Source organism: Anomalospiza imberbis, chromosome 8 (genome assembly GCF_031753505.1).
Source record: "Anomalospiza imberbis isolate Cuckoo-Finch-1a 21T00152 chromosome 8, ASM3175350v1, whole genome shotgun sequence".
In the NCBI taxonomy this organism is placed as follows: Eukaryota; Metazoa; Chordata; class Aves; order Passeriformes; family Viduidae; genus Anomalospiza; species Anomalospiza imberbis.
Window position 1 is genome coordinate 1522230 of NC_089688.1, and position 23861 is coordinate 1546090.

The 23861-nt window shown below is 41.7% G+C and overlaps 1 protein-coding gene and 1 long non-coding RNA gene across 6 annotated transcripts in view; one reads left to right on the plus strand and one right to left on the minus strand.

The window, feature by feature from the left end:
- Window positions 1–16814, plus strand: part of TET1 (tet methylcytosine dioxygenase 1) — a 67121-nt gene extending 50307 nt beyond the window's left edge. For all 5 annotated transcript variants that reach the window (XM_068196872.1, XM_068196869.1, XM_068196873.1 and 2 more), the window contains 4 exons: window positions 997–1086; window positions 1517–1654; window positions 9113–9452; window positions 11302–16814. In XM_068196872.1, the coding sequence (XP_068052973.1) occupies window positions 997–1086; window positions 1517–1654; window positions 9113–9452; window positions 11302–12443 (1710 nt within the window). In that variant the 3' untranslated portion in view covers window positions 12444–16814. The remainder of the gene's footprint in view (window positions 1–996; window positions 1087–1516; window positions 1655–9112; window positions 9453–11301) is intronic.
- LOC137477718 (uncharacterized) lies at window positions 13531–17662 on the minus strand. Its single transcript, XR_011001152.1, has 2 exons — window positions 15240–17662; window positions 13531–14419 (listed from the first exon to the last, which is right to left on the minus strand). It is a non-coding gene; the product is annotated as an uncharacterized lncRNA (long non-coding RNA).
- Between the last annotated feature and the right edge of the window lie 6199 nt (window positions 17663–23861).

Consider the following 23861-nt stretch of genomic DNA (forward strand, 5'->3'; position numbering starts at 1 on the left):
AACCTTGTGGTAGCCATTTACAGCTGATAAAACTGGGTTTAGTACAAGTTAAAAATACAGTATCGTCTTGTAATGTAATATCTCACTGGAAAAAGTGATGTCTCCTGGTGTTTATGTATGTTGGTGTTTACAGTGTGTGGTGATAAGTGGGTTTTTTAAACAAAAAATTACAGCTTGCTTCATTTTGCCACTATGTACTGTGAGAAACTGAAGCTGCAGTTGTCTCTCAAAGCTTGGTCCTTGGAAGAAAAGAAATTAGGGAGTCTGTCACTGCCCTCTGCTTCCCAGTTGGTTGGTAATTTTCCTGGAAAAGCAAAAACTTAGGGTAAGAATTTAGGGATTGTTTCTACAAATAAGAGCTTAAATATGACACTGCTGTAGAAGCCCACCTAGCTAATTCTGTCTTTATATGGATTAGCCTAAAGAAGGGAATATTATTTCTGAATCTAGTAGTTATTTCCATTAAGTCCTGATTTTTGCCCCTCCAAAGAACAAAATAGTTAACAAATGTTCCTGCTAAAAGTTCTGCTGCAATATGAGAGAAGGCCTGAGAGGAAGGTAAATGCTATTAGGAGGTTCTCGCGTGGTGCGTCAGCATCGGCTAAGGCCCCATAAGCAAAGCACTAACAGAAAACCTGGGCTTCCATCCCCACTCAGCTTGGCATATGATTTTTCTCCTCTGGATGTTACTTCTGTTTTTGTGTGCAACATACCTCACTCCTTGACTGCGTGTGGAAAATGGTGCAGAAATTGGTCCTGTGTGCTGGGTTGCTTTGACCTAGCAGGTGTCCTCTATTGTTATTTAGCTGATCTCTGTTTAACGGCTTTGGTGCTTTAGTCATGCAAAGGCAGACATTTATGGTTAGTGACAAAGGGCAGCAGAACAGAAGTCAGTTTAATAAAATAGGAGGTAGAAGCTGACCTCTTGGGCATCTCTGAACTGGCTGAGATTCTTTCAAAGCTAACTGCAGCACCGAATGTTGCCTTTCCCTGCAGGAGGAACTTCTTGAGAATAATTTGCAAACGTTAGCTACTGATGTGGCTCCGGTTTATAAGAAGCTTGCTCCAGAAGCTTTCCAGAACCAGGTGGGTGTGTGAGATCCAGCTCTGATAAACAGTTTCAATCCAAGAGCAGCCCCAGAGCGTGTTGTGGGTGGAGCTGCAGCCCTCCTGGCAGCAGTGAATCCAGGTGCATTTGGCAGGTTTCCATACACAGCCCCTCTTTACTTGAGGTACTTAAGCTACCTATGGTGCTTAAGTGGCACCATATTTTTATATGTGAAAAATGCTTAGAGATAATACTGTAAATAAAATGTTTTTACTATCCAAGACATTTTGATTGTGGCTGACCTGATTATCTTGTTGGCATCCAGCCACAGATGTTCTGTGTTTCATAGGAAAACAGGAGTCACTGAGTCTGCCTGGCTGCCTTGATTCTGTCACAAAGCTGTCGGTGGCTGTGGGGTTGCAGAGCACGCTTCCAGTGCTGAGTGGCTGTAGCTTGTTCTCCTTCCAGGTGGAAAACGAGCACATGGGCCCCGACTGCCGGCTGGGCTGCAAGGACGGCCGGCCCTTCTCCGGTGTCACGGCGTGCATCGATTTCTGTGCCCACGCCCACAAGGATACCCACAACATGCACAACGGCAGCACTGTGGTACGTACTCAGCGCCTCTCGCTTGTGCTCTGCGCTGGCTGATGCCAGCTCCAGAGAGCTGCTTGTGGCTTCATCTCCATCACGGTTTTGAAGCTGCTTCAAAATTAACTGCTTGTTGCCATTTATCAATGCCCATCTTATTTGCATATATTTGTTACTGTCTACAGAGGACGTGAGTTCATTTTATTGCATAACAGGTCAAAAAGGGGATGGGACTGATCCTTCCTACAAAATACCTTCATTCTGTAAAGACTCCTGGTCCTTTGGAGAGGCCTGGCCAGAGAGCAGATAAGTTATTCCTGGGAAAAGGCTGCTGTTAAAGGCAAATAATTGTCTAACCAAGGAGCTGAACAGACCTCTGCAGAAGAAGAGCTAAAGCAAACTAATTTATTAGTAACTTACTCCCCCCAGGCTCATCAAAGTCACTTTCTTGCACTAGGCACGTACCAGGCTTCATGTTAATGTAGTTACAGGTCAGGAAGTAGACAGTATGGATTGTGGTGGAGCCAGGTGACCATTTCACTCTTAAATCTCAGTATGAAAGGAGAACCCACAGATTGGTGTGGCTGTAGTATGAAATACTTTGATGGATTGCCAGTGAGAAAATTGATTGGAAATTGCTCAATTAAGTGATCTTCTAGAAATTAAGACCGTAGTGTTGAAGAAAGACAAGCTCAAAGCAGAAAAGATAAAATTGGCAGTATTCTTTGAGTAGTTGAAGCATCACAGTGCTCTGAATAGTGAGGGCGACTTCTTGCACAGCAGTGCAGATAACAAGAGTAACTTTTTTATCAAAGGATGTATATTTTGAAAAAAATCTATCTAAAATCTCTGCTTACTCTAGAATTTTATTTTTTGGAAATGCAGACTGAGTTATTGTGTAGCTGTGATTCAATACAGTGTTGCATTTACACCTATAGTTAACACTGAGCATTTGTATGTGACAGCAATGAAATGATTGGTACAGCTGTTTAATGTTAATTTTGTGCTTGTAAGGGGAGCAAAAGTCCATTCCTTTAAAGTATGGAAGCAACTCTGGGAATCCACCAGGAATGCCAGTTTTCAGTAGACTATTATTTTTGTTTAGTGTTGGAAGTATGCATTGCAAAATTGCTTCTGAAGCACAGGAATTTGATGCCCTTAAAGATTCTAAGCTTGAAAATGAGACCACCTTGTCAGATAAACTACATTTTATGCTTTTTGATGAAATTTAGTTTAGATGTTCTGAAAAGAATCATTTAAATGCTTTTTTATCTCTTAAATTAGAGACAAAATGGCAACTGAGTCTGCTACTCATTTTGCCATAATGGATCCCAAAAAAAGCCATAAGTTATGGCCAGAAGCACCTGGAGGGACAATTAAACTGTTTTTGAGGAATGTATTGGGGAATAGTTCTACAACTGGATTTATCTGTAAGCACCTGATGCAATTTCAGCTTCCCATGATCCTTGCTGGTGTTGATACTTCATGGGTTCTATGTGGTGTGTTTGCAAGTAGTTCCAAGTCTCAGAAGCACGGAACTTTACAGCTTGTGGAAAGTCATTGTATGCTTATCGCTATCACTTCCTGCCAAGATCTGCCAAATTTTGTCAGTTTTGCAGAACATGACCAACTGATTCTAACTGCTGAAAACTCTGCCTTGCAATCTGGTTTGCATGGGTAGCGCGCTCACAAAAAAATACTGCATACCTGTGTTCTCTTTATTTAGACAGGATTTCTCTTTATGTTAGTGTATTTGCAGCAAGGGGCTGTTTGTAAATAGAACACAGCTGTAAGCATCAACACTTGAGTTTACCTGCTTGAATTGGAACATTCTGAAGGTGAATTGGAGTTGGGAGTTAACTCGTGGTGTCTGTGCAGTGAGGGGCTGTGGCTGTGGTCACAGGACACAGTGTTTGCTGTTCCCTGTCTGTGCACAGTTACGGTCACATGAATTGGAGGCCTAAAGCAAAAAATGTTGGGTTTTGCAAACAGGGTGGCAGGACATTCTGGGCTTGCTTCAGTCCAGATTTTCATGACAATCAAAATTAGAGTTGTTAGTTTTGGCTTATAACCAAGTCTGGTAATACCATGGGAAATCTAGCGGTAAGGACACAAAAAGAAATTAGTACATGTGATACCAGCACCATCTGCATTCCTGTCTCGTTCCACAAGGTGCTGTGTGACTGCCTACTTAGCTTAAAATACATGATGATTTCTTATAAATCACTGATCATAATGATGGAGGGGGTATTTACATAACTGTTGCTGTATTGTGTCTGTAAAATGTACTGAGTGCAAGTACAATTCGGAGGTGACAGTTCTCACAGAGATTGCTTTCTCATAATGTGGTAATGAACAGAATGAGAACAATTTGCACTGCACTAAAACCCTCCAGCATCCATGATTTTACTTTTTTTCACTTGTTTTTTTTAACTGCTTGTCACGCCTTACATTTTCAAGTCCGTACACAGTGTACTTGTCATCTTGGCCCTCTTTAGTGATGGTAAGATTTCTTCCCTTTCTCCTTACAGGAACACAAAATCTTTATAAAATCTAAAGTTCTTCTAGGCTAAAGAGGTTAAAGTAAATGCCTCGTAAGCTGATAATTGCAAATGCTGCTGGCTCTGTTATTGTGACACCTTTTCGTTTTCTCCCTTCATCATTGGTAAATCACTTTTACTGCAAGTACAACAGGAATTCTGCATGGGGCACCCAAAGAAAAAAAACCAGAGTCTATTCAAATTGTTTAAACCAGGCACAGACATAAGTTCATCAAGGACTTAAATGAGATTAATAATAAGGAATAAGTATACTGTACACTTAAAAGAATATATTTTGAAACATTCTTGCATTTTTCTCAGTATGTGTGTTGGATCAGCTGCACTATTTGTATGTGACTCTGAAAGTTAATCGTCCTGTAAAGTTTGTGTTAGCAGTGGGAGTGTCTTGGAAATGCTCTCTGGAGATACAAGAGAGAACAGTACACCTTAGCTTACACAAATTGGGGATTACCATTACATGATAATTACCACTGAAGATTTGAGTTGCTAAACATTGTTCCTGGCTAGCAGAGTCAAGCTCTGAATTTACACTGCTTCTGGTAGAAAGCTAAAAACAAACACTCCCTGCTTGCTCTGTAGTAGAATGACAGTTCTACAGAGATGTAAACTAATGTGTTTGTCTGAAAGAAGCAAAAATAATTTCTGCCTACAGATTGAGTTTTTAAAGAACCTTTAAGGCAATAAACATACCATTACTTGTTACTTAGACTCTTTTGTCATCTCTTAACGTTCTCCTAAGGGCCACTGATGTGTGTCACAGCTGCAGTGTTAGGGTGCATGTTCCTTATGGATGTGAAGCTAAATGAGCAGCACAAATAAAAGCTTTATAGTTATTGATGGAGCCTGTGAAATGTAAGTACTTTTGTTTCTTTATCACACTAGCTGTGAAGGGTCATGTTCTTCATACCTCTGGGAATCCATTTAAGGCACTGGCAGTGTTCTTTCTGGGGTTTAAAAGTGACTGGGACAAAAATGCTGGTTCTGCAGCTTGTATGTGGGTGTTGCTCATCCAAGGGGGCAGGGGGCCCTTGTTGCTGGGCTGAGGAAGGAAAGAGACCAGCTGCAGTTCTGTCTGATCCCTGGTGCCACACAGTCTGCAGCAGACATTGGGAAGAGGGGGAGGAAGATACATCTATGCTTTGACAGCACCTACAGTATGAAATTTATTACTGGCAGTGGAGCTAAGTACTGACAATCACCAGTCTGTCAACAGACTCTTTGGGGTTCAGGTAAACCCCCCAAACCCTCTGCTTTTGCCATACCTTGCCGTACTTTGGCAGGCACAGCCCATCACCCCCCTAGCACAGGGCTCCAGGCCCTTGCAGTGGCTGGCAGGATGTCTGTGCATGGTTACCCCACATCTGCCCTCCCCGCTCACTGGGAGCTGCAGCAGTACCAAGTGCTTCCATGGGCGCTTCAGCTTATCGCAGATAGGAGCAAAGAAGGCCCCCTGGGCCTATAAAGGAAGAATTTGTTAGGTTTTTATATTGTGCAAATGGCAAAACATGAGAGGTTCACTCTGCTAACCTGTGAGCTCCCAGAGAGCGGTTCCTGTGCTGTACCTGTGTCACCTGTCTGATGGCACAGCCTGGGGGCATGAAGTGGGCAAAAGGAAAATATGTTTGGGGTTCCCTTCCCTGGTTCTGACCAACATACACTTGTTCAGGGTAGGCCAGGCCAGCAGAACAACGTGGTTTGTCTCGGCTGCAGAGCAAAAGCAAAGATGTTTTATGCATAATGGTGGGCAGGGCTGCAGCAGTCCCTGAGTCCCCAGGGGCACCCACTGTGTCTGCAGCTGCACAGGGAGGGGTGTGTAGGAAACCTGATTCCATCTCCCAGGTTTGGAAAGGCTGTTTGACTGCTCTGCTGAAACTTGAATGTAAAACATCTGTTATTACAACACAGTGGAAAAGGCTCCATCATTTCTACATGTGAGGTTCAAGAGGACACAGGCAGATCAAAGAGACCCAGAATAACACACTGGAAGCTCTGTGGCTACAGATGGATGTCTGGAGGGGATTGCATTGAGTTCCTGGTGCATTTTAAGTTTAAATGAAGGGAATAATAATCAAGTTTCATAAACATGCAACTTTTACCATGACATCACTAAACCCAGAATAGGTAATGAGTTTGATCACCAAGCACATTGGAAACCTAAACAAACCATTTGGCCAACATTTCTTTGGCCTTTGAGCATCCTGGATGATTTAGCTGCCTGTTCTGGAAAAAGCAGAGTAGCAGGATATGCAGCTTCATGCTGTAAATGGCCTTTAACAGACTTGATGGCTTTCTCATGTTTAGTTTTGGTCAGTTTGCAGCAGTGTCAGTACCAATGGAAAATACTGCTTTTCACTTCTCAGCCATGGCTCCTAAGTTCCTTAATGGAATATTTTGCACAGATTTGAATATTGGAGTATTTTTTTACGCAGATATTTCTCATTTGGTGAATTACCACCTTTAGCTGTAAGTTTTTAGCTAATTTGTACTACCTTGATTTATGGCTGGTTTTCTCATATCATTATTTTCAGTTATCTGTTTGCCCTAGCACCCTCACTTTTCTGTTAAAATATATTAAGGGGGCACTAACTGTGAAAGTATATATGTATTAACATTGGTGTTACTGTATTTAGGCTGTAGATGTACTGGTCTTCAGATCTGGATACAATTTTGGTTATACATGAATTTCCTAATATGTATTTGAAGTCAGTATTTAACATACAGGGTGTGCTGGAGTTGGCAGTACTTTCACCATAGTTTTGTCAATATAGTGCAGCCCTCATCTTGTTCAGTTCCTCAAAACAGTTCTTCATCTTGCTTGTCCCACAGGGTGTTGGCTTCTGCATGGAAACTTATAATTGTAAATTGGATGAGGGCCTCAATTTTCAAAATAATAAATATTGTGGATTGAATCCTCAAGACTTCTTTCAGACTAGTGCATGGGCCAGACACGAGCTGGACATGGTATTCTAAAAGACCACTGCCCATTTTTTGATGCAAACAAGTGGCAGCAGGGCCCCTCCATGCTGACTTTTATTACTGCTTTTGTTCATAACTTAGAAGGGGAACGTGCACTGGGCTTTCTAAAAACATCACTCATATTTAATAATGCTCTCTCACCCGTCCTGAATAACGTGGCACCTGCTGGCCAGTTTCAGCCACTGGCGTGGCAGAAGTGGAATTGTCTTTGGAGGTTTGACCCTGTTGCTGCGAGCCGCGCAATGTCACTGCTGAGTGAGCGGAGCCGGATCTGGGGCAGGCCTGGCCGGTGCCCAGCAGGGGCAGGAGCAGGGAGCACTGCTGGGCCTGGGGCTGTGGGAGCAGGGGGTGCAGAAGCCCACAGGAAGCCAGGTGAGGTGCCAATTGCTGCTCACAGGAGAACTTGTTGTTTTTCCTAAATCTGCCTCCTAGTGCAGAGGCTGCCCAGAGGAGCTGAGTACCTCCGTGAGCGCTACAAAGCAGCTGCAAACTGCCTTGGAGCCCCCTCTCCATCCCTTCCAGCTGCCTCCTGAAGAGCTCTTCCTTCTCTCTGCCCCTCAGATTTCCTCCTTTCGCTGCTCTGCAACTGACAAGCTTTGCATAGAGCTATTGACAAAGCCCAAGCCACCACTTTTTTGGTTCAGGACTTTTTTAGTTTGTGGTTTTGTAATTTTATTTTTCTAGAAATTGTGTGATGCCTTTATGCAAAAGCTGTGCTATAAAAATAAAAAAAAAAAGTTTGATTTTTTTTTTCCACCCCCTAAATAATAACATTCTTCTCCCCTGGAATGTTCAGCATGGTGACAGAATTCTAGGAAATTGGATTGACTGTTTATGATAGGCATCAGATTCAGCCTGCAGAAAGGTGGAATGATAAGCTTCCATCTCATCCTTGGCTGGTGCTCCTGTTCCTTTATGTGTGTAGTTAGTAACTGCTGTGGAACAGCAGCTTCCCTAAGCCATATCCATGTAGGGCTTTCTAGCCATGTAGCGCTCCCTTGGGAATGGAAGTGCCAAAGCTGCAGAAGGTGAGGTTTGTACAAGCGCTCAGGCACACGGAGCTGGTGCCATCCCTTGGGAATGACACCGGGGATCGTAGTGCCAGTGTCAGCGCTGCTTTCAGGGGGATGGGTTAGTGCTGGTAACAGCTGCAACTCAAAGAGTGCTGGAGATGTTCAGCATTTATAATGACAGCAAGAAAACGATTGCAATGAGTTGGAATATTTATTCACATTTCTGCTGTGCGCTCATCAAACTGGATATAATCAGCACTCTGCTCTGGGCTCCAGGAGCTCACCACTCAGAATGGTCTAAGAGTACATTTCCTGGGTCCGCTGAGTTAATTACAGCTGGGTGTTAATTTAAAGTGTTGAGAGAGGGAGGGAGTTAGAGGTGTGATTTGCAAAACAGTATGAGTGACTGTTTGTGCTGGTTTGGGGTTCTTTTCATTTACCAGCCAAAACAAATTCAAAATCATGGAATAAATTCCAGATCATAGACACTTTGTTTAATGCAATAATAATTTTTTTATATTTTGTAATCCTTAAAAATTAATCTGAACATCAATGATGTATGTATGTATTAAAAAAATAATCAGAATGCTTAGGAACTTTACAGTATATTTACAGCTGAGATTATTTACCAAGGTTGGCGTAAATTTGTGGATAGAGTGAAATTCTGGGAGACAAAATTTCACTTTCTTGTCCAAAACACGTGCCTTGAAGTACTTAGTACTTGAAGTAGTAATAGTTTTTCTGTGTCGTCATAGATGAAACAATTATTTGTCAGATGCTTGCATGTGAAAGCTCCACAGAAAGCCCCATAGTGCTGAGGCCGTGGAATAGGAGTCAGCAGTGAAGGCGAGGACGAGTGCCTGAGCCTTTATGTGACTCGTGTTTTGTGTGTGTGGTTCGTTTGTAACCCGTTCTGCTCCTGCCAGGTCTGTACCTTAACCAAGGAGGACAACCGGAGAGTGGGCGTGATTCCGAGCGATGAGCAGCTGCATGTGCTGCCTCTCTACAAAATCTCCCAAACAGATGAGTTTGGCACTGAAGAGGGCCTGGAAGCCAAGATCAAAGCCGGAGCCATACAGGTGCTCACAGCGTTCCCCAGAGAAGTGCGGATGTTGGCTGAGCCTCTCAGAGCTACCAAGAAAAAGAAACCAGACACAAGGAGGACCCCGACTGAAAAGCAGCCATTAATAGATAAAAAATATTCAACACCAGTAAAACTGAAAACTGAAGCCCCAGAAAATCTTGGCAACACTTTGCATTGTTTAGGTGAGTGATGCTTAGGAAATTCTACCAGCGTGTTCTGATTCCGTGTTCTCTTACACATCTGATGGGAGGGAAAAGCCCCTTTGAAATAAGCCACTTGTATATTCTCCAATTTAGGGGTTAATGAGCAAGTCACTGTAGCCAGTCATGGGGCAGAAAAAACCCCAGGTGACCATCCAAAAATAGTTTGTTGGTAGTCTGTGAACGTCTGTGAAGTATTTCAAGTTCCCTTATTCTAACAAATAATGGCAATTTGACCATCTTGAAAGAATGCTTTTGGAATGTTTACCTAAATAAGCAACTTGAATTTGTCACTTTAAAGTACAAGAACTGTGTTCTCCATTTCCTGTGGCAGATAGTGGCTTTCTCAGAATCCGAGCTGTGGTGCTTCCCTCTCAATGGCACGAACACTGCTGCACAGCAAGAGATGTGTAAAGTGCCCCAGGTTTTATCAAATGACAGTGCAGACTGTCCCTTGCAGGGCAGTGCAGGCTGTCAGCAGCAGGTGCCAGGGAGGCCCTGGTGGTTCCTGTGCCACAAGGCCCGTGGGCAGCGCAGGGCCGGGCGGGCGCTGCGCTGCCGGACCTGGTGACACTTTGTGTTTTATTTCACAGAAAGGGTTTTAAAGATGTGGCCTCCTCATGTCCCCATTCAGCTTTTGGTTTCTGCATAGTAGCTATTACGCCTGTCATTATCTCACTTTGGCTTTTCTGCATTCCTGTGGGAGGAATGTTTTTAATTCATCACTGATTTGTAAATTACTAGGAGACAGAGTAGAAGAAAGAATAATACTCCTGCACTGTGTAAAACAATGAACCGTTCTGTGTATTTAGGGAATAAAGACGAAACACTGGCAGTCTTCTATGAGAGTAAGCAAGAGCTCTCTGCGGGGCACCGGTCTGCCAGCAAAACACGTGTAAAGCCGTGGCAGGGCGTGGTGCAAAGCCCTTCAGAGTCGATGGGACTCCTTCCCGTTACTCCCATGGGCTCTGGGCTGAACCGGCCCGTGATGAGAGTCCGTCACGTCAGGAGCATGGCCAGCAGCGGGCAGCCATGGCTAGAAATCGGTTAAGGAGCTGACAGAAACTGAACAAGGATGCCTGCACAGAGATCTGCTGTAACGAGGCAATTAGAGGGAAAGATGCAAGACAGCCAAATCACGAGACTCAAAATGCGTTTTATAAGGGTGGATTTACCTGGAGCATGGTGGCAGATGCTTTTTTTTTAAAGGCAATTTCTGAGTCACTATTGGAATGCATTAATCATTGCAACTCAGTAACTGTTTTTGATGTGATGGACAAGATCCAGAAACATGCTTTTTCCTTTGATCATAATATGGGGTTGAGGCAGGTCAGAATTTTGGCTGATTCACAGCCTGAATTTCAGACTGAATTTCATCAATTATGTAAAAACTGAAGGCCAGCAGTCAGTTGCTGGGAAGCATCTCTGTAGGACTGGGCTGTGTGAATTGGGAATTAGTGGTTATTTAATTTTATCTGTTTATTTTCTTCATCCCTCAGTGAAATACCTTTCTATTTTATATACCAGCAGCCTGACTGGAAAATGTTAAGGCATTAATTGAGCAAGGTTTTATATATATATATATATATATATATATATATATATATATATATATGCGTGTGTGTGTATATATATGATAAATATAAGTGTATATATGTGATATATGGAGATGTGTACAGTCATAGAGCTACTCCTAGAAAGCTAAAAATAACAATTTTGAAAAATCTGTAGTCAATGTGCATTTTTCATGTCAGAAAGCAAGTATGAAAAATGTAAGAGAGGTATTTTATTGATTGAGTAGTACTTACGCTTTGGTGTGCATTTCTTCTAGGGAACAAAACAGATGCTTTAAAACCTGGAATAAAAATGGAGACTTCCAGCCACCTTTATGCCATGAAACATACTTCAAACACTACTAAAAATTGCTCTTTGTTAAAGCAGTACACGGCTTCCTCCCCCTTCAAGGTGGATAGTTTACATCCTTATCCATCTCTCACACATAAGTCTGGCCTAACCGCAGTGACTAATATTCAGCAAGATTTTTCAGTTCCCTACGGGTATTTTGAATGCAGTACCAAGCAACCTCACGTGACACCTTATGTTAATTGCAAGAGCTTTGATGTGTCGGTCAAAGATTATACTGGAATTCTGCTGAACGAGAAGGTGAACGGCGTGCCACCCATTCTTCCCGAGGTCACTGCTCCAGGCCCCCCAGCCCACAAAGAGCCCCTGCCCACTCTACTTGAACAGCAGCCAGACAAACAGAACTGTCAACTGCAGCTGGACAGTTCTCCCTCCTCAGAGATGATCAGCTCTTGTGACTCATCAGTCCCGCTAAGCTCTTTGGCAAAGGATGCCGTCGGACCCGCAGCCGACTGTTCCCGTGGATGCCCGGTGGAAAAGGGCAGCTCCCATCCAGGACAGATCTGTGACTTGGACTGTGCTGATGAAAAGCAGAACAGTGCACTGGGACAGCCGGCTGATCCCGAAGAAAAGGCTGAGGAATTGTGGTCAGACAGCGAGCACAATTTTTTGGATGATGACATTGGTGGGGTTGCTGTGGCACCTTCTCATGGTTCTATCTTAATTGAATGTGCAAGACGCGAGCTCCACGCTACCACGCCAATTAAAAAACCCAACCGTAATCATCCCACAAGAATTTCTTTAGTTTTTTACCAACACAAAAATTTAAACGAGCCAAAACATGGTTTAGCCATGTGGGAAGCAAAGATGGCTGAGAGGGCGAGAGAAAAAGAAAAAGAAGCGGAACGATTAGGGACAGAGAACCCTGAACTGAACTCTAGCAACAGAAAAGCAAAGCAACCAGGTGAAAGCAGAGATCTTTTTTATGAAGACAACGAGTTCAACCAAATTCCATCGCGCAGAGCATTAACAGTAACCAAGGATAACGTGATCACAGTATCTTCATACGCCCTGACACGAGTGGCAGGGCCCTACAACCACTGGGCGTAGGTGTCCCGTGCTGGGCCCCTCCCGGTGCAGTCGCACGGTGTTTCTTTAAGGTGCTGTTAAAGAACAAGCCTCGTGTCGTTTACTATTTGCTCATCTCAACCATTTTAAGGCTGAGGTAAAAACAAAAGGGGGGGGATTTCTTCTTAAACTGTGACTTTAACATTTGGTGGTGCTCAAGCACATTTTAAGCAAAAAAAAAAAAAAAAGTTGTATAGTTTTAATACATTCTAAAGAAAGATTTTGTTTAGGTTATTAACCTTGATTGAATCATTCAGTTTATTACCTTTAGGAATTTATATTTTGGTGCTTTAAATCGTCTGTTTACTACAAAAATCATTTATAGCTATTTTAACAGGTTCACATTTTATGGTGTTAAATCAAGTTATACAGTTATAGCTCTACACAGCTCTTGGTGCTTAACCACATCAAACAGTTAAAAATAAATAAGCTGAATTATTACTTCATGGTGCCATTGCTTTAACAACTTCCAACCATTGCTACGTAGTCCAAGTTACAGACAAATCTTTCAGAAAACCAACTAATTTTGTTCTTTAGATTCGTCAGTAGAATGAAGTTTTTGGTAATGATGGCTGGAAGTTGTTTCTAAGCTGTAAATATATATTTAAAAAGCACTTTCTATTTTTAAAATTAACTTGAAATAGTATAGTATAAGGATCATATTGTCTAAGGTTTGTGCATACTCTACAGAAGAAACGATTTTGTTCTTGCTGTGCAGAGTTCCATGGTGTTACAGCTGCAGGATGTATGCTGATAGCATATGTGGTTGCTTTAATTTGCCCTTTTTCACTGAAGATTTTATGTTGCATATAAACAAACAGTTATGAATTATAGAACCTTTTTATTCTTTTTCAAGAGAGTGTACAATCATGAAAGAGGAGATGTCTGGTCAATACGTGTGTTGCTATTGGGAGTTATGAATATTACCTGGTTTTTTTTTAAGGCAGCATTTGTTATGGTTTCTTTGAGCAATAAGTGCATCAGTCTCATTTGTTTTCAGCATTCTAAGTTAACATGGCAACCAGATGTTCCTAATGCCTCAGGGGTAGGATTGTTTTGGGATAAAAAGTTACCCCCTAGAGTTGCCTTATTCTATTCTGACAGAAAAAAACAATTTGGGAAAAATACAAAGGAAGTGTTGGAAAACGATCGATATCAAATTTCTAATATTTAGCAGCAAAGTTTTTGTTAAGAATAACCTATCTGTAATATTCACCAACTTTGAGTTCAGTATTTTTACAAAAATGTTTTGTACATTTTGGAAGTAATTTATACATTTCATATGGAAAAGGTTGTATCCTTCCTTGAAATTTATGTTCTTCATTTCTGTTGAGAAAGTGACATATCATGAAACAAAATTTGCTAAACCAGAGGAAAAACAGACACTCCATTGCTTTTAAATACTGTAGCATCCCACTCTTCTTTCTGATTCTCCTCTCCTATGTATTTCTTGTTTAAACTTATTTATTTAAACAAATTACCAAATGACATTAGCTAAGGACTGACCTCATCCTGCAACTTCTTCCATGTGAGCCGGCTGGAGGCAGGAGGAGCACTGACCCCAGGACTCCCTGGTGCTGGATCAGGCCCACAGACAGAGCTGTCCCCTCCTCTGCCTGAACCTGCAGGCAGAATGAAGTCACTTTTCCAGTGTGAAAACATACTAATAATATACTTGATAATATTATACTGTAGTGGTGCTGTGTAGAGGAATATGAACTATCTGGATCTGCTTTATTTAAAGACAAGGTGCTTTTTCCTTGAGGAGCTGAAGTGCAAGAACTCCATTTCCAGTTTGGTACGAAAAGTACATCAGTGGTGTTTGGAACACACAGAGCCAGTCAGGACCTTGGTGCTACAAATCCTTTGGTGCGGCTGTAGATCCAGGAGACTCTTCTGGAGCCAGGTCTGAAGTAGCGATCACTATGTAATGATCCTGGGTTCAGTTCTGCAGATTCCTGTTCAAATTGACAAAGCTATTAATGGCAGAGGATGGAGGAATTGAACCAGTTCTTTGTATCTTACCTATTTCAAGTAAAACCTGTAAAAACCAGGTATGCTGCAAGTTTTAGTTCAAAGCGTAATATTAGTTCAAATAGAGGATATGAAGGGATTGTAAATAATGATGAAACAGAACCAATATTATGCCATTGTTTTGTACCAGCAGTTTTATGCTTATTGACTGTGTAATATACAGTATACATCAAATCATTTTGGTATTTTGTGTGCCTTAGATTTCCATTTTAAAACTTGTATATTTTTGGCGAGCTGAAGATTAGTAGGAATTGCAGCTGTCCATACAGTCAGTAGTACTGTACATTCCATAGCTGTTCCAGTCATGTTGTCCCACCATGTAGGGTTTCATTTACTGGTTTCACTGACAGCCCTGACAGCTTCCGTTTCTGTAATGCTGTAATTCAGCACTCTCACGTGACAAATTTTCTACACAAAATTGGTAAGCTACAGAGCCATCTCTACCTTCTGAAATATTCATACCATTAAAGTGGATCACTTTTACTTGAATCTTCTCTTACAAATGTCCACATTTAACTTACTGGAAACTTCAGATAAAAATGTTCCATTGAAAAACCAGCAGCTTCCCTCTAAGAAGTGAGGCACTGAAAGTTGGAGCTAAAAGGATCCCTTCCAACAGGTAGCCCAGGTCTACCGTTTTTTTGAAATGGCAATTCTAACAAAGAAATGTGTATCTCAACATCATTCATACTATTAACTGATAGGTGCTAAACTCACAGTCACTACTTCATTAATATTACTTACATGAGAGAAATATATCATCTCTACAATAACATATCACCCACGGTGCTCCTTCCTTGGCTGTCTTTCACCTAAACTGCTTTTTCAACATGTCCTACCAGGCAGGTTGGCCACTTCCACTTCCTGCTGGACATGTAGTGGGTTGTGATTTGAGAAGCTGATCCTTTCTGTTGCCTGCACTGCAGTATAGAAAATGCAACTATTTACTGCTTTTACAACTCTGTGCTATTTCTTGTAACACTTCAGGATATTTATCAGTCTTGTACACAAATTGCATTGTTTTCAGTAAGGTTATCATTTTATAACAGTGTTTATCTCTTAAAAACTTCAACTCCGTGGGTCTGTTCTTTCCTTTGCAGACCACACAACCACTTGTAATTTGCTCTTAGGTTTTAACCCAAGTCTTTCTTGGATAGCCAGACTAGGAGCTGGATCAAAAATTAAGGTAGCTGGCTGGGTCAGACCTGCATGTTTTATTTGGTTTCCATCAGCTGGCACAATGTTCTGGGTAAAAAACCAGCACAGTCAGGTGTGGGCTGGCAGTGGGGTGTGCTTGTCTTTGGGTCAATTTTTACAATATGCCAGGAAAAACTGTCATGATCCAACATAGGACACCTCTGACTTCCCAGGAGAATTGTGTCTCATCCCTTTGTCCCCTGGGTCCAGTACCATGACTTCACCTCCACTGGGAGGGGAGGAGCAGGGCTTGTTGCAGGACCAGGTCTCTGTGACTCCCTGGGGAGTCACTGCAGTTGTGTCCAATTAAACAGTGAATTTACTGATTTTTCACATGCTAGTGTATTGCAGGAAATAGAAATAAATATTTCTATAAATACTTTAGTCACAAGATCCAAGAAGCTTCTTATGTACTTACAAATACTTGCAGCTTCCAACCCGTTACAGTTGTATTCAGATGTGTTTAAGGACTTTCTAAGAATCTTAACTGCTGGTGAAAGTCCTTGTGTTACCTATGACAGTGCTCCTCTAGATGTAGAACAGGAAATAACTGTAGTATCTTGATCAACATTTTATGTTAAGCATGGGTAAATGACAACTTGTCTAGTATTTAAGATTCTGTCTAGCATACAACTGTATGGGGCTTTTTAAAGACCTTTTTAATTTCATTGCAGCATTAACTGGACATGGTGGATTAAATCTGGGTTCTGTTCACGCTGCTGCAGCCCTGCTGACTCCAAAGGGCTCATTCATCAAGTTTTCCTGCAATTTCCATATTTAATTGGATGGATATGGACAACAGTTGACCAATGTTTGTGCCAACTCAGAGGTCAATCTTGCTCTTTCACTTCCCATGCAGCTTCTCTAATGTTGAAATTAACTCCATTCATCAAGCAGTCATCAGCTTTGTAATCCATTTCTATATCTGGTTGTTTCTTTTCCATAGAAATCCTGTCATTTCTAGGCTATCAGAAGGAAATGGCTGCACTCTTAGATACATGAAAACTCAATCGCATGGCCACTTCCAAGCTTTGTGTATGTCAACACCAGTCACATTCAGGCAGTGTGGGACAAACTCTTTCTGGCTTATTGTGGTCACAGAAATTCAGATTAGGGTCTTTGTGATGTCTGCTCCTTAAAATTGTGGTTTATTTCTTGTGTGGAAGCTGTCTGCCAGTCTGTGAGCTGTGACACTCTGCTCTTCAATAGCAATTGGAGATGAGGAGCAGTCCAATCACTTTTGGGAATTCCTGCTTCATCAGGTCTTGATCTGACTTGCAGGAGGAGGAGGTGTGGAGGGAATGTCATTCCACTGATTATTGTGACACCACGGAACTGCACTGCAATGTCTGTGTCACAGCACAGCTCTAACCAGTGAGACGTTTCATTGTGCATATTGTGTACAAATTCAGCTCTTTCCACAGTTCCTCCACAGGCAGAAATCTCTCCTTTGGTCTCTGCCTGCATAATCGGGTTTAAAAAATACCAAAGGAGGGAGAGAGTTGGCCCCCATTGTCAGTACACACAGACAAAGCAGCAAGTGCTGCTGTCGTGGCCAGCCTGCTGCCCTTTGCCACCATCGAGACAGAGAGTACAGAAAGCTGATGGGATGCCGGTTGGACTCGATGGTCTTTAAGGTCCTTTCCAACCTTAGTGATTCTCTGCACAGCATAAGGAAATCACAGGCAGAGTTGTGACGGTACAATTGGTTTTTGAGTCAACTTTCTATGTATGTGTAGTTGCCACGGTACTTCTTTATATTAACACTTCTTTTGGTCCATCTGACTTGTAAATTCAGTAGCTTATTTTATTTAGTCTGTGACACACTTACATTCTTCTTGAATCTAAAACAGTGACCAGTGTCTAAAATCTAGAGGATATGGCTACTTACTCTTAACAATTCAGGAAGTGGTTTCAGTCTCTTCTGGGATTAGCTGATGTTTAGTCAGTCTTCACAAGTTGTCTATATTCTGCTTTAGGATGTTGCTACAAACTTATAATTACATCACAGAAGGAGTTTTACATTTGGGGTTTCCTGAAAGACCAAGGATTTCTAATAGTGGAACCTGATCAGGCTCTGGATACTTAGGGATCACTTCCTCTGAGGAGTGGTTGAATATATGCTGTGTCTATTACTTCCCTGTTAAAACCTTTTTGGTTCTTTTAGAGAACAGGCAAAACTTTTTAATACTGTCACATACTGGACTAAATTATGAAGACTTAGTTCAACGTGACGTTGTGTTGTCTCCCTAAAAAACACTTAATGGTGTTGATTAGTAGGTATCAATAGTGTTGATTAGTAGGTATCACTTTCTGCTCCGTACAGGTGACACTGGATACTCTGGCCACCTTTCTCCGTGGTCTTTCTGGATCATCAGCTGTGGTCAGTTAGTGCTGGCTCACTTTGTCACCTGCTGCTGGATGCTTTCAATGCCTGTAACTACCCCAAAAGTTTTTCCCTTTGCACATCTGCTTCAGCAGCACTAATGCCGTCAGCCTGCCCGTGAGCCCCCTGCACGCTGTCCTGCTTGCTGTGGAAATCAGCCATCTCCAGCTCAGCAACATCATATGAGGCTGTTCTCCTTGGGACGCTCCCCCTAAAATCCAGTGATTCCAGTCACCTGGAACAGGCTGCCCAGAGAGCTTGTGGATGTGCCCCACCCCTGGAAGTGTCCCAGCCAGGGTGGACAGTGGAAGGGGGGTGGAAAGAGGTGAGCTTTACTGTCCCTTCCAACCCAAACCAGTCTGATTCCTTGATCTTATATTCTATGTGTGACAGTTCTAGGGCTTTTACTTCCATTTTTCTCATACAGAGCCTAGAATATTACAGGTGGGATTTTTTAAAAGTCCAGTAGAGAGGAATGATTCATAATCCTTCACAATCACTGTTTTCTTACTTTTTAAAATCAAAGAATCAGTTTTCCAGTTAATTTTCATATTTTTTGATGTCATTGATACAATCTGTTCTTGTATCTGCAAGTAGCCAAACAAAAGAGACTTTGCAAGACTAGAAAACCATCATCCCCTGAGAAGTCATTCCTTCTCAGAGTACAGGATTTTTTCATGTTGGTTGCATTTCTGTGTCCTGTTGTCTTTTGAGTCACTTTTAACAGCTCTGCTCCATTCCTGACATCAGACAGCTGCTGCAGCCCCTGCATGATTGCAAGAGCAGGAGTGTTTCTTTACATCTTCTTTAAATGTTAGATCAGTCTTTGTGAGATGTCCAAGTATTATGTATGTTAAATGCCTGAACTAACATAGGACTGCTTGGAAAAAAGATGTTCTTCTTCTGTGGCAAAAAACAGAATTTGAAGGAGCTTGAGAGGAAAATAATTAAGTTGGTTACTGACTTTTATTAAAGGGTATTCAGGTGTCAGCACTGCTGTTTCTTTGTCTTTCTGAGAATTAAGATTTTAGGATTTTTTCCAATCCAGTTTTCCATCCCAACAATTGCTCATGGTGTTTAGCCATGTACCGCTAAGCTTCAGTTTTAAAAGATACAAGATGCTTCTTGGTGCTGTGTCCTTAATTCCTCCAGAGGGTATTTTCCTTTCTTCTGCTGGGCCATTACATATGGCATTTTTCCACGCACACTTCTATTCAAATGCCAGAATCTTCCAAGAGCATGCTTGCAGTGGAAGCAGGACTGGGGTGCTAAATAACTGAAGGGGACTTGCTTTGGTGTGACTGACCAATGGTGCTTTTTTCAACACTTTGCACACCTTACAGATATTTCTCACAAAGTCACAGAGCACAGGTGTACACCTCAAAAACTGCCTATGTAGGGAGGACAGGTTTGGCACTTAAACTACAGAGTTACCAGTTAGAGCAGATGAACTGTGTTCCAAAGAAGTGCTGTTGCACTGGAGCCGGGGAACTGCTAGTTTTGCTCTTCAGTAGTGCAGTTGTCACAGAACATTTTAATGCTGTCGTGGAAAGCTTTGTGACCTGATCAATATTTTACATGTATATCTGTATTTTTATAATATTGTAATGGGAAAAGGGTCTAGGGTTTGAGAGTTGTCTTAAAGTAAGAATGAAGGCCCCGATTTTCATTTCTACTACTGTCTGTTGCATTGCATTGGAAGGATAAAGGGGCCTTAAATGGATGTCACTTTAGCCTACATCCTTTGGAGTATCCCATCCCCCTGATCGGAGTACAAAGGTCAGTAGTATAAATAAAAACAGTTATCAAATGACTGATCTGTACAATCCTCTGAAATCAATGTCATGGTAGCCTTGCTGTGCACATACTGGCCAGTAACATCCAGCTTGTTCTTAGTTTAGAAATACAGGTTGAAAAGAGACCTGCTTGGGTTTTACCAGGTTTTAAATATTTGCTTATATTGGCTGTCCTTTGCCCAACACTGTCTACAAAGACAATGTGGTAAAAGATTTGTACCTCTAGGTAACGGCCAGCCCAGAAATCTCACAAAATTGTCAAAAATGCTATTTTTATGGTAGTTCTTCTTAAAATACTTGCTACCCTTTATCATAACTTGGATCCCTTTTACTTGATGATATAAACTGGGGTTGTGACAATCTACTGAACTCCCTTCTGTCCTGACTTCACACCCAGCAGAGTGTGCAGTGTTGTGTGCTGCTGTCACACTGGTGAGTTTGGGGACACAAAGTTAAAGCCAACACCTTCTGCCTTCCCTGACTGTGGTGCTACTTGCCAGGGAAAACCCTGGCGTTGCTCTGCATGCCTGAGTCCTGCAGAGCTCCCCTTGCTGCCCATGGAAGTTTTATGTAAACAACAGCCCCACTTCATTGCAGTTATGCGATGCAAACTTCTCGTTCAAAAAAAGTTTAAGGAAAAGGAAATATTCTTTCCTTCTTAATTTTTTACACTGCAGTGATACTGCAGAGCCTAATGAGAACAGATTTTGTACCAACTTTGTGAATGCCTGTCTAATGCATGCAACTCAAAAGGCAGCAGCTGAACTTCATGAAGCTCTTGTCCTCTAAATGAAAAAATAATTGTAGTCAAGAAGAACAAATGGGATATCCCAGTACTGCTAAAAGAAAGCTGGTTCTAACCAATGCAAACATTCACACATGTCAGTCTTTACCAGTGAATTATTCTACGATTATTTGTTCAGTTTGGAAGAGACAGCTCTTCATAATGTGACAATATCATGCCAGGTCACAAGTACTGATCAGAATTTGCTGTTGTTAAGAAAGAACATAAATATGTAAGGACATGCTGTACTGAAATGCAGTGGCTAATGAAGTCCTCCCTGCTTTGGGAAGATAAAAGATTAACAATATGCCAAAGCAAAAGAAAAAAAAAGTCATGGGTTTTTTTCCTTCTCTCTTCTTCTTTTCAATCTTTCTTTCCTTGGGATGCATTTGGTATTTATTTTTCAACTTTGAATTTGAGGTTTTATTCCCAGTTACCAACATACTGTATTGAAATCTGGAACATAAAACTAACATTTTTAAGAAAAAGATGATGTACAGGGAGAATAAAATCAGAAAGAAAAAGCACTTCATTATGTCACAGTATTTACAGGAGAAAGTGTAAAAATTACTTCTTTTCTCAAAAAAACATGTGGGGCCTGATTCTTTCCTAGTGTAACTGAGCATAGCTCCCCGAGGCTGGTGGAGCTGGGCAGAGTTATGCTAGCTGAGAAACTGAACCTTAAAATCTTCTTTGCAGACAAGGGAACCCTTACCAGCAGTACTTGAAGACTTGTGAGTTGTGACTGCATGTTACTTGAAAGATCTAATTAAGCTATGTTTTTTGGTGCAAGCAGTTGTTGTACATGATTTCATGTTTATGTAGCAAGATGCATTGAAATGTTGATACTAGTATTGAAACATACATGTAAAAATTGTCGTTGTGGAAATTGTCTGTTCTGTTCTATTTTTCTTGTGTGTCTCATCTGTTTAGAACGTAAACTTTCTTTTTTTTTTTTTTATTGTCCTAACTGAATAAGGCTAAATGAATACTGTAATTGAAAATATATTTTAAATCTTGTCATGAGTTTTTAAAAAGACTATTACAAATTGTATCATTCCTGATTACACAGAACTTTGTGGGTGGTTTTAAATAAATTTTATACTTCTATTTTGCACTTATTCGTCTAATTTTTCTTTCCTGCTCTTAGCAATAATAACCACTGTCATGTGTAGAAGTGTATTTGTTAATTATCACTAGGACCTACAGGGGTTCCACCCAAAGGGTCAGCAGGTTCTGCACCGGGAAGGGACAGGCACAAAACCAGTCCCTGTTCTCAGTCTGCCTCTGCTTCAGGCTGGACTGACCTGTGCCCAGGTCAAGAGAGGCAGCCACAAAATCTGAACTTAATTTTCCGACTAAAAAAGACAAAAGCAGTTTGTGAACACATCTGTACAGTGCCTCTTTTTGCTACCTGTCTGGCAGAGCAAGCTTCTGGGAATCATTTACTGTGGCATTTAACTACCAGCCACTGGAAATATTTTTATCAGGTTTTAGTTGCTGCAAATCAGAGGGTATGGTTGGGGTTTGTCCTCAAAGCAGAACCTCAGCAGTAGCCTGCTTGACTGACATTGTAGTGCACAACAATACCAAACAGAATCCCTGTTGTTCAGATCTGAAGAAAAGGAGGAACACAACTCTGCTCATACTTACTTCTTTTCCTTCTCCAGCATGTGCAGCAGCAAAATAATAAGAAAAATAATCTTCCAGGTAACTGGAATCTCCTAGAGAGTAGGAAAATGCCGGTATCCTCTGGCTCACTAATGCCCTGGAAAGAAACTACGTTGTGTGATGTGGTGCATCTAATTCCTGGGGGATGGACGTGATCATCCAGCAGGGAGGCCTTGACCCTCCCATGTAAGCTGCTCTTTGAGAGGATAATCACTACTGGGGTTTGACAGCAGCATCTCCCCAGCTGCCCCAGCCCTCCCTGAACTGCTCTGTTCAATCTTTGGTAGCAGAGGCTCACGCTCCAGGGTTCAAGAGCCGAGTCAGGAACCCCCAGCACAGGTGTCCTAAGGAAGCACGTGGATTTTGAAAGGCACTTCAAGCCTTTGGCCAGACCAAGAGCATCATTCCTGAGGAAGAGCTACCCGTGAGGAACGTTTCCCAGGTCCTTCTGGGGTACTGCCAGCCCCAGCCCATGGCCTCCCCCTGGCATTCCCACCAGGCAGGGTGATCCCAGTCAGGGCTGGAGCGTGTTACATGGAGAGGTATTAAAGCACGGCTTCACCTCCACCTTATGGGAACAGAGCTGAACCAGATTTACCTGCCCTGGCATCCCTGCTGCCAAAACCGAGGGCACCACCTGGAGCTGCCTTTAGTGCTTTTTTAATATCCTGGATTTCTGATGCACATTATACAAGGTAACGGAATGTTCATGTAGTACACTTGGTTGCTTTTAAATTCTTAAGCCTTAGATTGCAATGCCTAATAAAATGGTGTTAATTGTTAACAATTAATTAAGCTGCCAAAGAAGCTTTCTGGCTGGTGCTGCAGTTAAGTTTTCTGTAGTATTCCTGCACTGCTACCTATCACAGAAGGCCAGGATTTGCTGTTCAGCAATGCTAATGTTGGACACTGCTGTTGATAGTTAATATTTAACACAGAGTATTTAGTTTACATTCAGAAGGATATTCACCAAAATACTGGGGTTTCTGCGCACTCTGTATATCACAACAATCAACATATTCAAATGCAAGGTAATGCTTCAATTAGCGTTTTGGTTCAGGATGTGGCCTAGATAGTCTAAAATAAAATACCAGTAATCTCCATCTGTGTTTTAAATCTTAGACAAACCGAAAAAGTATTTAAAATGTGGAAATTTAAACCCAGCTATTTCAATAACCATTGGCTGGAGCACAATTCCCAAGATGGGCCTCCCAATTCCATGTCCAGTCTGTTTACTTCTGGATACTCTTTTGTGATACATATCACTAATACAAAATCCTTACATTCTTAGAGCTTGAATTCTTGAAAATGTCCATGTCTTTTTACACCAGGCCAAATATTACTTACAATCCTGCTGTACCACATGTACGTATGTACATTTGTAACATAACTGGGTAATCCTTTCATGCTGTTTGATCCTGAAGGAGCCCTAAATTGCTGCTAGAGGCATGACAGCCTTTTTTTCAGCTCTGAACAGCAAAACCTTTGTTTCCTGTGGTGTAAGAAGTCAGCAGCTGAGTTTCTTGTGACCA